We start from the raw sequence: 14,447 nt of genomic DNA on the forward strand, positions 1-14,447 counted from the left end.
CAGCAAATACAGAGGCGAATGCCAGCAGCAAACCACTGAACTGAGAATAGGACCCCCGTTGAAGGAATCAGAGAAAGAACTGGAAGAGCTTGAAGGGGCTTGAGACCCCATATGTACAACAATGCCAAGCAACCAGAGCTTCCAGGGACTAAGCCCCTACCTAAAGACTAACCATGGACTGACTGGACTCCCAGAAGCCTGGCCAGAGTTGCAGTAAGATATCCTAGTAGAGCACCAGTGGAAGGGAAGCCCTAGGTCCTGCTAAAATTGAACTTCCCCAGTGAACTAGACTGTTGGGGGGGAGGCCGCAATGGGGGAGGGTGGGAGAGGGGAACACCCAGAAGGAAGGGGAGGAGGGGATGTTTGCCCCCACGAAAGGGAAAGGAATAACACTCAAAATGCATATAAGAAATATAAAGTTAATAAAAAAAAAAAGAAAAAAGCTGAAAAGATCCTCAGTAGGTAAAGGCACTGGCCATCAAGCCTGATGATCTGACTTTATCTATAGGAGCCACACAGGAGGAGAGAACCAATCTTAATTTTTTTTCTGGCCTCCAAATACACACTAACATTTTAAAAAGAAAATTACTGAAGTGAACTTATCACCATTTTCCATTTTAAAAATATCCCAAAATAGGACTAGCATTGAGAACAATTTCCTTAATATAAACAAGGTTTATTTTACACTTATATTGACTAATTTCATGCCAACTTTGCACAATCTATAACCATCTGGAAAGAAGGAATCTCAACTGAGAAAATGTTTCTCTAAGACTGGATGATAGGCAAATCTATGGGTATTTTCTTGTCTGACGCTTGGTGTTTGAAGGCCCAGGCCATTGTGGGTAGTGGCATTCCCCGGGCTGGTGTATCTGGATTCTATAAGAAAGCTAGCCAAACAAGCCATAGGGAACAAGCAGGTAAGTAGTACCCTCCATGGTCTCTAGTTTAGTGCTTGCCTCCAGGTTCCTGCCTTGAATTTCTGTGCTGATTTACCTTTGATGACAGACTGTGATGTGGAAGGATAAGATACAATAACCCCTTTTATCCAGAAGCTGCTTTGTATCATGTCATTTTATCACAACAAGAGGAGCCTTCACTAAGAAAACACTCAATCTACGACCTTTCAAGGAAGGTTAAATATATGTCAACCCTGAAGTCAACATTTCACTTAATGGAAAAAAATCTCCACTAACATCAGGAACAAAGCAAAATATAGTCACCATTGTTATGAAATATGGTATGGTAGGGATTAGCTAATGCACTTACATATTAGAAAACAAATGAGAATCAAAAATAAATAAACTTGTATTTGTAAGTCATATGTGAGTATATCCAAAAAATGTAGTATCAACAATACTAAACCATTACTTGAATTCAGAAAAGCACGATATAAGAATCAATATTTTCCATATGTGCAAACAAATGCTAGTTAAATGATATAAACAGCAGAAAAACAGCAAAAGGGAAGAAAAAATATTTAGAGGTGTTTTACAAAGAAATGTGAAAAGTCTTTATGGTAGAAAATTGAAAAATACTTCATATAAACACAAATGATGATGACATCCATTTTTAATAGTAAAAATAATTCAATGTTTTCAAAACCTTGTCTGGCTTTGGTCCTTGGCTTCTTGGAGGTAATCTTAATTTCATGCCCATATGAAATTGTCTTTGTTCATATGAGAGCCCCGTTCACATGGGTAGTATATTATAATTTAGGCTGGAGGCGTTGGGTCATTACCAAAGGGATTGAAGGTAGGGACCTGCCACAGGAACAATCATGCCTACATAATGAAGCCATAATAAAAATTCTGAACACTAAAACATACTCAAGTTTCCCTAATGGGAAATACTCCCTGAGTACTATTGCACAGTCCTGTCAAAAGTAGTGTTCTGACTCCATGGGGAGAAGACAATGGGAGCTCTGCTCTAAGTGCTTCTCATGGCTGGTTCTAATTAGTAAGCTTTCTGCACAAAAAGCTGTGCATGTCTATGAGTTCTGATGTACCCAGTGACTTATCAAATCCAAAAGTGGTTTTGGTAATCTATAACTTTCAGCGTGAGAAGGGAGGGTAGCTTCTTATAGGGATTATCCCCTCTAACATGACAGAAAAACACATCACAGAATGATGCAAAGTCACAAAGATGTAATTATCCCTAATGTAATTTATGAATGTAGTGAGGACCAAATAAACAAGCTTTTTAAAAGGTGCTAAAGAAGAAGGTAGCACTGGATGGGATGTAGTTCAGTGGTAGAGTGTCTGTTTAGCATGTGTAAGGTCATAACTTCAACACCCTATAGAAAAAAAGGTCCTATACAAATATAAAAGTATATAAAAATAAGGGCTAGGCTGAGTGTGGTGATCTGCATGGTAGGCCCAGAATTTGAGAGGTAAAGGCAGGAGGATCATGAATTTTAGACAGTATGGCTATATATATGGCACATAAGATGCCAGGCTGGGATAAACAGACTCTATCCATTTTATTTTTTAAAATGTTTATTCATTTATTTATATGTCTGTATGTACTGATACATGTTTATAAAAATATCTGACTACTAAAAGACTATTTTGGACTATACAGCCAGGGTTAAAATACTTTGAGATCATTTTTAAAACTATGTACTGAATTTGTTATCCCATCCATGTATCTCTAGCCCTTTTAAGTTTGCTGTCTTTAAGAGAACAATGTAACCGACTTTACTGTGTCTTGGACAATCTAAGCTAAATGCAGGCATAGTTTTAACCTTAAATGGTGTACTTTTCTATGTGTGTGTTCGTATGTTATGGTAATCATTTGCTTAAAACAGCTGACAAGTTGGAAGCAACCTTAATCCTGTAAATATGGAAAGGAAGATATGGATATAGGTTGGTAATGTCTGTCTGCCGTGTTGAGTGCTAACAGGGGTCAACTGGAGTCAGTAAATTAACTACTCCCTTTGTAAAATTCTGTTAAAGATTTTTGTAGAGAATTTTTGTTCCTTTTCCATACCATGTTTTCTGTGCTGCTCAAAAATACTGAGCAAAGTTCTTTGATTGGGTCAGACAGATCAGACACAGAAAACAGATAGGGCAGTAACCACAGATTACAAACTACTGACTCATTTCTGTCTCATAATTCCAAGTCTCATAACGAGTCTCTCACTAAGCCTGGAACTCGTGATTTTTCTGGTGAACAATTCACAATACATCTGCCTGTTTTCCCTATACTGGGGTTATAGACATTTATCACAGTAGCTGGCTTTTAGCATGGGTGCTGGGGATCTGAACTCAGGTCCTCATGGTTATGCAGCAAGCATTTTATTCTTCTATCAAAATTTTCAGATTTTTACTTAAAATGAAAAAATATTGAACATGTATGTATGCAGCAATGGGGGATGGGGAACTGGGAGGGGTCATCCTAGAAAATCAGATACCAGGAAAAAAAGAGGCTCCAGGACCCAATGGGGATGAGGAACTAACTGAAATGTCAACAAAGGGGAGGAGAACCTGAGAGACCATATCAGAGGTTAGGCAAGACCCCGGGCATGTAGCATAACCCACTCATCTCCAAGTTTTAAAGAATTCCTCCTGTTCAAAGGGGTATGGTGACAAATTGGAGCAGAGAGACTCAAGGAATGCCATCCAGGGACTGTCCCACCTGGGAATCATCACATGCAGACACCAAACCCAGACACTATTGCAGATGCCAAGAAATGCTTGCTGACCAGAGCCTGATATAGCTGTCTCATGAGAGGCTCTGCCAGAGCCTGACCAAAGCAGATGCGGATGCTTGCAGTCGACCATTGGACTGAGCATGGGCATCCCAATGGAACACTTAGGGAAAGGACTGAATGAGATGAAAATAACAAAACTGGATGTTTCAAAGGCAGAGTTAAAATGGAACAGAAGTAGAACAGATGGAGAAATGACATTCTTTGTCTTTTTGTATAATTTAAAAAAAATACATTAAGGGGTCAGAGAGATAGCTTTTAAGAACCCTAGCTATTCTTGCAGAGGATCTGAGTTCCAGTCCCAGCACCCATATGGTTTGTTATTATGGTTCCAGTGTATCCAGTGTCCTCTTCTAGTCTCCTTGGGCACCAATCACACAGTTGATGGACAGACAGACATACATACATACATACAGACAGACAGACAGACACACACACGGAAGCAAACACCTGTGTACATAAAAATTTAAAAATCATATTAGTATTTTATATTCAAACTTATAAATTAAATTTAACTGATTATGTTGGAATGAAATAAAATCTAAACATAATACAAAGCAAAAATTTGAATCGAACAATATAATAAATAATATAAGGGCATTTAGTAGAAGAAAATGGGGAAAACTAGTCTAAGAAACCTTGAAAACAAATATTTACTCAACCTGTCTACATTGTAGATAGAAGGCATTAAGACAAATCATATACTCTACCAAATAAAGTGTCTTTCTGCAGTGATATAGGTGCAGAAATTCTGACTCTAGTTTTTGTATATTATTGAGCAAACAAGTCAATATATTGATGCTAGGAGTCAATTCTCACTGCTAGTGAAGGGAATGGTGAGACACAAACATGAAATAAAGGATAACCAGAAAGATTCATGTAATACTGTATGAACTAGTTCATATATTGTATAAGTGTGCTATACATATAAGCAAGAAGTCAAATTAAAATACAAAGATTACATGTTTCATAATCATATATTTACATTAACTATAATTTAGTCAAAATTCTCATCTATCAATTTATTTATTTATTGTTATTATTAGTAGTGGTATACAGATGTGTGAACAGCAAGATAGCAGACATCACCAAGATAAGAAGAAAGGTATCACCAGAAAACATCCCTGAAAGCACCTTGATTTTGGACTTTTAGTCTTCAGAATTGTGAAAAAATATATTCCTGTTTAGACCATAATCTTTGGTGCTCTGCTATTATAGCCTGAACTAATACAGGTTGAATATCCTTACAGGAAATGCTTGGGATAACAAGAGTTTTAGAATATTTTCCACATATATAATGATATCTTGGGGATGAGACCCAAGCCCAAATATAACATTATTTTATGAACGAACACACACACACACACACACACACACACACACACACACACACACACACACACACACAGAGGAGGGTACTCATATAATATATCATAAATAACTTTGTTCTCAGAGCCAAGTAACTACATCTTTGGGAGTTTGGCGGGGACTCCCCCTCTAACAAAAGATTGTCCCAGGTAGGGTGGTTGATGGTTTATACTTCCCACAGAGGTACAGAGAAGGGCATGGGGAGAGATTCTTGCCTTAGTATTCAACTGTTTCTTACTACCTGGGGGCTCTGCCTTGGGCCTGGGGAAAGGGGTAGAGTATATAGAAGAAGAGAAGACTAGATAGAGCTGGGTATCAGGAAGCCCTCATCCCTCTTTGAGTAAAGCTTTCCATGTGTGGTCAGTGCCCACATTCCTATAAGTAACCCCTCACCTATGCTCTGTAAGTAAGCCAAATAAATTCCTTGGTGCACCAAAAGTAAACTGGAGCAGTATCTTGATTTGCTCTTGAGGCTCTTGGGAAGAGCCTCAGGGAAGGAATTTTAGCAGCATAGCCTGAAAGTAAATTTCTGCTGTATTTTTTGTGTATATGCATTTTGACTTCGAGCCATTATATCACATGAGATCAGATATGGATTTCTCTACTTTTGTAACTCAAAAATGTTAGATTTTATAGCATTTCAAATGCCAGATTTTATGTTAGGGATGTTCAACCCATTTGCTGGTCATATGCAGTTACGAAGGAAAAGGTAATTCTCCAGTGTATTGTGGGAAGATGCCTTCATTCTAGTTACTCAATAACTATGTTAATTATAACTATACAAGAGCACACCCTCAAAAAGCAAAAAAGAGAAGAGGAAAGTAGTCAGGTTAGGAATCCAAGAACTTCACAATAGTGCCAGAGTGTATGATGACTGCCTGTCCCCAACAACAGAAGGCACACAGTCCCATTGTCTCTCAATCCTATACCAAACTGTGTAGGTATCTAAGCCTTTCCACACACTAACAGGTGGCTCTCTAATATCAAACAAAAAGGGAATCCAGCAGGTGAGATGAGCTGGGAGTTTGCAGCAGAGAAAATGCTTTTGTTCCCCCACTGAGTCTGCCTGGGCTGGTGAACAGGCAACATTTCATGGGAACAAGCATAGAACAAGCATCCAGATGGGAAGTGTTATTTTCCTGCTGGCCAAGAGACCTATCTCTTATTGTGCCCAGACATAGATCATACAGGGGTAAATCTGACATAAGAGAAGCCTAGCTTAGAAAGCCTGGCTTCTCTTCTGAGTAGAAAATTCCTATAATTTTATGGTTCCTGAATATCCATTTTGACCTTCTTATAACAGAAACAGAGTTCAGTCACTTTGCATGGTTTCTAGTTCTATAGCTCCCCTTGAGATCATGAAGGCTAGCAATGCAGGTCTACTTTACCCCTTACCTTACTTTTTAGTGGCCAACCCCTCAATGGTACAGCTAGGTACAACCTACTGGACTCAACCCACTGACCATCACATAATTTAAGGACTTCAGATATACTGTTGTGACCACATCTCAGTATATGACTCCAGAAACCTTATCCCTGTTTGCTTTGAATCTCCAGATTGAAACTCTGGAGTAAAACCTAAGTAGATAATACCCTGAACCCTAATGAAGGCTAACTGCAGCATCCTCACTTTCTCTTGTACAGCATTTGACATATCCCAGATGGCCCTTCCTTTCCTGTTGATGTTGGGAGGTATTTTATGCCTTCTTCCAAGTTCCACTTCTGTTATGTCATAGGGGCATTGTTTAACTTTCTTTTTGTGTCTTACTTGACTGGCACACTTGAATATAACTTCTCCCACTCATGAGGATATCTTATTTGGAATATACTACACGGGTCAGATAAGAGCCACAGGGTGCCTACCAGTAATAATAAATTTCCTGGACTAGAGGCACTGGGTAAGAGCAAAAATTGAACATTAAGCTATCCACCAGGGTAAACCAGCACTTCATGAAGGGTGCATCATAATCATCTACTACCATAAACCCTGGGACCTGCTCACAACAGGACTTGGGTTTACAAGTACCCTTGTGAGAAAGAACTCAAGTTCAAATTAAAAACAAACAAAAAACAATAGTACAACACCCTGTAGCATATTTTTAAAAAAATGCATTTGTCTCCAGTTGCTGGCACAGAGACCTGCCACAATCCCCCAATATTAGAATTTACTAGTGGTAATGAGAAGACTCATGGATGTCTTCAGAACTTCAAAATAGATTCTCTGGTTACCATACAAACCAACATGGGATTGTTGAAGGTAAGGATTTTTGGCCCTGGCCTAGATCTCTGGAGAAGGGCTAGAAACTGGGTTGGTCATCACTGGCTAGTAATTTAATCAATTGTACTTATGTAGCAACCCTAAGTGATAAGTTCAAAGTCAGGAAACATCTGACTTAAGTCAACACTGAGGTACTGGGAGAACAGCATACCCAAAGGCTATGGAAGGAAGCTTTTCACCTCCATGTGCTTTGTTCTGTATCTCTACCATGTAGTTGTTCCTGAGTTGTACCCTTCTTCTAGCTTGGTTCTTCTGTTGCTGTAATGTACACTATAACAGAAAGCAGCTCAGGGGAGGAAAGGGTTTGCCTTCCACATACTGACCACAGTCCATTATTGAGGAAAGTCAGGGCAGGAAACCAACCAGGAGCAGAAATCATAGCCCAGGAGTAGCATGTCCACAATGAGCGGGGTCTTCTCACATCAATCAATAATCAAGAAAACTGTCACATAGATATGCCAACACCATTACCTTTCTGAGTTCTCTGAGTTATTATTGAACTTGCATAGGATAATGGGCAGTTCCCCTTCCAGTCCCATGTTAATTACTTTGGCTTGTCTACTTGAAATGCCTAGCTCATTAGTGAGGCACACCTTTGGGTATGTTCATGAAGACCATTCCAGATTTGATTAACTGAGGAGGAAAGGCACCACCCTAAATGTAGGCACCACCATTCAAGGACTGGGATGCCAAACTGAATAGAAAGGTAACAAAGAAGAAAACCAAGCTGAAGTAAGCACCACTGAACCCTTCTCTGTTTTCTGATCTATGAGGAAGCAGTCTTTATGCTCTATGACATTGCCTGTAGGATGGAATATAACATAAAATCATGAGTTTCTTTGTTTATTAAGTATTTGATCACAAAAATGAGAAAACTATATAGTATACCCCCAAGTTTACAAGTGGGTAGGCAGAGGTATAAATAACCCAGGAACCCATTTTTGGCTGGTGTCTGAAGTCAAGAAACTTTGTGGGACTACTGTGTGGTTTCCACTAATACTGGTACAAAAAGTTCCTAACTCAAAATATCCACAAAATTTGGGCCACAGTGAAAAGACCAAACCTAAGAATAATAGGTATAGAAAAGAGAGATTCTCAGCTTAAAAGGCTAGAAAACATCTCCAACAAAGTCATAAAAAAAGAGAGGCCCATAAACGTAAAAGAAGCCTACAAAACACCAAATAGATTGGACCAGAAAAGAAAATCTTCCTGTCACATAATAATGCATAAAACATTGAATGCACAGAACAAAGAATATTAAAAGCAGTAAAGGAAAAAGGCCAAGTAACATAAAAGGCAGACCTATCAGAATTACTGCAGACTTCTCAACAGAGACCCTAAAAGCCAGAAGATCATGGACAGATGTTATCCAGACACTAGGAGAACACAAATGCCAGCCCAGGCAAAACTCTCAATCATCACAGATGGAGAAACCAAGATATCCTATGACAAACCCAAATTTAAACATCTTTCTACAAATCCAGCCCTACAGAGGATATTAGGGGGAAAATTCCAACAAAAGAAGGGGAACTCTACCCTAGAATACATAAGAAATCAATAATTTCACAACAAACCCAAAAGAAGAGAAAACACACATACACACACACACACACACACACACACACACACACACACACCCTCTAACAACAAAAAATAACAGGAACTAACAATAATGAAGGTCTTGAAAATCTCTCAGCATCAATGGACTCAATTCTCCAATAGAAAGACACAGGCTAGCAGACTAGATACATAAACAGGATCCATTATTCTGCTGCATATAAAAACACACCTGGGCAACAAAGACAGACACTACCTTAGAGTAAAGGGCTAGAAAAAAGTTTTCCAAGGAAAGGGTCCTAAGAAACAAGCTGGTGTAGCCGTTCTAATATCCAATAAAACAGACTTAACCAAAAGTAATAAAAAAAGATGGGGAAGAACACTTCATACTCACCAAAGAGAAAAATCCACCAACAAGTCTAAATTCGGAACATCTATGCTCCAAAGGCAAGGACACCCACATTCATGAAAGAAATTCCACAATAAGAAGACATAGGCTAACAGATTGGATGTGTAAATAGTACCCATCATTTTGTACATACAAGAAACATGCCTCAGCAACAATGATAGACATTACCTCAGAGTAAAGCCCTGGAAAAAAGGTTTTCCAAGCAAATGGAACCAAGAAAAAAGCTGAAGTAGCCATTCTAATATTTAATAAAATAAACTTTTAATCAAAAGTAATCAAAAGAGATAGAAAAAGACGCTTCATACTCATCAAAGTAAAAATCCACCAAGATGAAGAGACTACACTCTGCCCACATTTCTGACTCCAGAGGAAAACACCAAACGCCATCTGGGACCCTGGTGCACGGGGGCTCCCGGAAAGTGTGGTGCAGGTCCTCCTGGTTGCTGCCTTCGAAGAGAGCTCAAAAGCAACACCCCATGAGCAAACTTGAGCCTCGGGACCCTACGTAAGACCAACTTTTCTGCTCCAAGCAACCTGTCTGGTGGTCTCAGGACACACAGAGGCAAATTCCTCTAGGACCAGACACTTCCAGTTTTTAGTTGAATTCTCAACCTCACTGATCCACGCCTACAGCTCACTGCTCCCAAACCCCATGGGAGAGAGAGCTCACCACCCGGACAGGTGGGGACTACTGAGACTGCAGAGCGGAAGAAATCACCAATACTGCCCACCCCTGCCCACATCCCTGGCCCAACATGAAACTGTATATAGCCTCTGGGAAACGGTAGATAAGGGCATGGGAGCTGCAGGTCCCCTGCACCCGAGACACCACCGGAACCTGAAAGGACCGGATCAACAGTTCTCTGCACCCAAATCTCATGGGAGGGAGAGCTAAAACTTCAGAGAAGCAGACAGGCCCGGGAAGCCAGAAGAGACTACACTCTGCCCACATTTCTGACTCCAGAGGAAAACACCAAATGCCATCTGGGACCCTGGTGCACGGGGGCTTCCAGAAAAGGCGGCGCAGGCCCTCCTGGTTGCCGCCCTCATGGAGAGCTCAAAAGTAGTCCCCCATAAGCAACTTGAGCGGGACCAGGTAAGACCAACTTTCTGCTCAGTGACCTGCCCTAGTGAACTCCAGGACACAGGACCACAGGAACAGCTGAAGACCTGTAGACAGGAAAAACTACACGCCTGAAAGCAGAACACTCTGTTCCCATAACTGGCTGAAAGAAAACAGGAAAACAGGTCTACAGCACTACTGAAACACAGGCTTACAGGACAATCTAGCCATTATCAGAAATAGCAGAACAAAGTAACACCACAGATAATCTGATGGCGAGAGGCAAGCTCAGGAACCCTAGCAACAGAAACCAAGACTACATGGCATCATTGGAGCCCAATTCGCCCACCAAAGCAAACACTGAATATCCAAACACACCAGAAAAGGAAGATCTAGATTTAAAATCATATTTGATCATGATGCTGGAGGACTTCAAGAAAGTCATGAAGAACTCCCTTAGAGAAACGCAGGAAAACATAAATAAAGAAGTAGAAGCATATAAAGAGGAATCACGAAAATCCCTGAAAGAATTCCAGGAAAACACAATCAAACAGTTGAAGGAATTAAAAATGGAAATAGAAGGAATCAAGAAAGAACACAGGGAAACAACCCTGGATATAGAAAACCAAAAGAAGAGACAAGGAGCCGTAGATACAAGCTTCACCAACAGAATACAAAAGATGGAAGAGAGAATCTCAGGAGCAGAAGATTCCATAGAAATCATTGACTCAACTGTCAAAGATAATGTAAAGCGGAAAAAGCTACTGGTCCAAAACATACAGGAAATCCAGGACTCAATGAGAAGATCAAACCTAAGGATAACAGGTATAGAAAGAGAGAAGACTCCCACTCAAAAGGACCAGTAAATATCTTCAACAAAATCATAGAAGAAAAAAAAATTCCCTAACCTAAAAGAAAAGATTCCCATAAGCATACAAGAAGCCTGCACAGACCTCCAAATAGATTGGACAGAAAAAAACTCCTCCCCACATCATAATAGTCAAAACACCAAATGCACAAAATAAAGAAAGAATATTAAAAGCAGTAAGGGAAAAAGGTCAAGTAACATATAAAGTCAGACCTATCAGAATCACACCAGACTTCTCACCAGAGACTATGAAAGTCAGAAGATCCTGGACAGATGTCATACAGACCCTAAGAGAACACAAATGCCAGCCCAGGTTACTGTATCCAGGAAAACTCTCAATTAACATAGATGGAGAAAACAAGATATTCCATGACAAAACCAAATTTACACAATATCTCTCTACAAATCCAGCACTACAAAGGATAATAAATGGTAAAGTCCAACATAAGGAGGCAAGCTATACCCAAGAAGAAGCAAGAAACTAATCGTCTTGGCAACAAAACAAAGAGAAGAAAAGCACACAAACATAACCTCACATCCAAATGTGAATATAACAGGAAGCAATAATCACTATGCCTTAATATCTCTCAACATCAATGGCCTCAACTCCCCAATAAAAAGACATAGATTAACAAACTGGATACGCAACGAGGACCCTGCATTCTGCTGCCTACAGGAAACACACCTCAGAGACAAAGACAGACATTACCTCAGAGTGAAAGGCTGGAAAACAACTTTCCAAGCAAATGTTCGGAAGAAGCAAGCTGGAGAAGCCATTCTAATATCGAATAAAATCAATTTTCAACTAAAAGTCATCAAAAGAGATAAGGAAGGACACTTCATATTCATCAAAGGAAAAATCCACCAAGATGAACTCTCAATCCTAAATATCTATGCTCCAAATACAAGGGCACCTACTTACATAAAAGAAACCTTACTAAAGCTCAAAGCACACATTGCACCTCACACAATAATAGTAGGAGATTTCAACACTCCACTCTCATCAATGGACAGATCATGGAAACAGAAATTAAACAGAGACGTAGACAGATTAAGAGAAGTCATGAGCCAAATGGACTTAACGGATATTTATAGAACATTCTATCCTAAAGCAAAAGGATATACCTTCTTCTCAGCTCCTCATGGTACTTTCTCCAAAACTGACCATATAATTGGTCAAAAAACAGGCCTCAACAGGTAGAAATAATCCCATGCGTCCTATCAGACCACCACGGCCTAAAGCTGGTCTTCAATAACAATAATGGAAGAACCCCCACATATACGTTGAAGTTGAACAATGCTCTACGCAATGATAACCTGGTCAAGGAAGAAATAAAGAAAGAAATTAAAAACCTTTTAGAATTTAATGAAAATGAAGGTACAACATACCCAAACTTATGGGACACAATGAAAGCTGTGCTAAGAGGAAAACTCATAGGGCTGAGTGCCTGCAGAAAGAAACAGGAAAGAGCATATGTCAGCAGCTTGACAGCACACCTAAAAGCTATAGAACAAAAAGAAGCAAATACACCCAGGAGGAGTAGAAGGCAGGAAATAATCAAACTCAGAGCTGAAATCAACCAAGTAGAAACAAAAAGGACCATAGAAAGAATCAACAGAACCAAAAGTTGGTTCTTTGAGAAAATCAACAAGATAGATAAACCCTTAGCCAGACTAACGAGAGGACACAGAGAGCGTGTCCAAATTAACAAAATCAGAAATGAAAAGGGAGACATGACTACAGAATCAGAGGAAATTCAAAAAATCATGAGATCCTACTACAAAAGCCTATATTCAACAAAACATGAAAATCTGCAGGAAATGGACAATTTCCTAGACAGATAACAGGTACCTAAGTTAAATCAGGAACAGATAAACCATTTAAACAACCCCATAACTCCTAATGAAATAGAAGCACTCATTAAAGGTCTCCCAATCAAAAAGAGCCCATGTCCAGATGGGTTTAGTGCAGAATTCTATCAGACCTTCATAGAAGAGCTCATACCAATATTATCCAAACTATTCCACAAAATTGAAACAGATGGAGCACTACCGAATTCCTTCTATGAAGCCACAATTACTCTTATACCTAAACCACACAAAGATCCAACAAAGAAAGAGAAACTGACGAATTTCCCTTATGAATATCAACTAAAAAATACTCAATAAAATTCTGGCAAACCGAATCTAAGAGCACATCAAAACAATCATCCACCATGATCAAGTAGGCATCATCAGGCATGGGGGATGGTTTAATGTAGGATAAACCATCAACGTAATCCATTATATAAACAAACTGAAAGAACAAAACCACATGATCATTTCATTAGATGCTGAGAAAGCATTTGACAAAATTCAATACCCCTTCATAATAAAAGTCCTGGAAAGAATAGGAATTCAAGGCCCATACCTAAACATAGTAAAAGCCATATACAGCAAACCAGTAGCTAACATTAAACTAAATGGAGGAACTTGAAGCAATCCCACTCAAAATCAGGGACTAGACAAGGCTGCCCTCTCTCCCCTTATTCAACACCAGTTCTCTTGAAGTTCTAGCCAGAGCCATCAGACAACAAAAGGAGGTCAAGGGGATACAGATTAGAAAAGAAGAAGTCAAAATATCACTATTTGCAGATGATATGATAGGATATTTAAGTGATCCCAAAAGTTCAAGCACAGAACTACTAAGCCTGATAAACAACTTCAGCAAAGTGGCTGGGCATAAAATTAACTCAAATAAATCAGTAGCCTTCCTCTACACAAAAGAGAAACAAGCCGAGAAAGAAATTAGGGAAACGACACCCTTCATAATAGTCCCAAATAAGATAAAGTACCTTGGTGTGACGTTAAGCAACCAAGTAAAAGATCTGTACAATAAGAACTTCAAGACTCTGAAGAAAGAAATTGAAGAGGACCTCAGAAGGTGGAAAGATCTCCCATGCTCATGGATTGGCAGGATTAATATAGTAAAAATGGCCATTTTACCAAAAGCGATCTACAGATTCAATCCAATCCCCATCAAAATACCAAACCAATTCTACAAAGAGTTAGACAGAACAATTTGCAAATTCATCTGGAATAACAAAAAACCCAGGATAGCTAAAACTATCCTCAACAATAAAAGGACTTCAGGGGGAATCACTATCCCAGAACTCAAGCAGTATTACAGAGCAATAGTGATAAAAACTGCAT

At 39.4% G+C, this 14,447-nt stretch overlaps 1 protein-coding gene across 1 annotated transcript in view; it reads left to right on the top strand.

Annotated features, from left to right (window-relative positions):
* The first annotated feature begins 10,372 nt into the window (after positions 1-10,372).
* Positions 10,373-14,447, top strand: part of LOC116888943 (zinc finger protein 182-like) — a 34,397-nt gene continuing 30,322 nt past the window's right edge. The window contains 1 exon segment of the mRNA XM_032890178.1: positions 10,373-10,420. Coding sequence (XP_032746069.1) covers positions 10,373-10,420 — 48 coding nt within the window.

The sequence above is a fragment of the Rattus rattus genome, chromosome X, assembly GCF_011064425.1.
Source record: "Rattus rattus isolate New Zealand chromosome X, Rrattus_CSIRO_v1, whole genome shotgun sequence".
Classification (NCBI taxonomy): domain Eukaryota; kingdom Metazoa; phylum Chordata; class Mammalia; order Rodentia; family Muridae; genus Rattus; species Rattus rattus.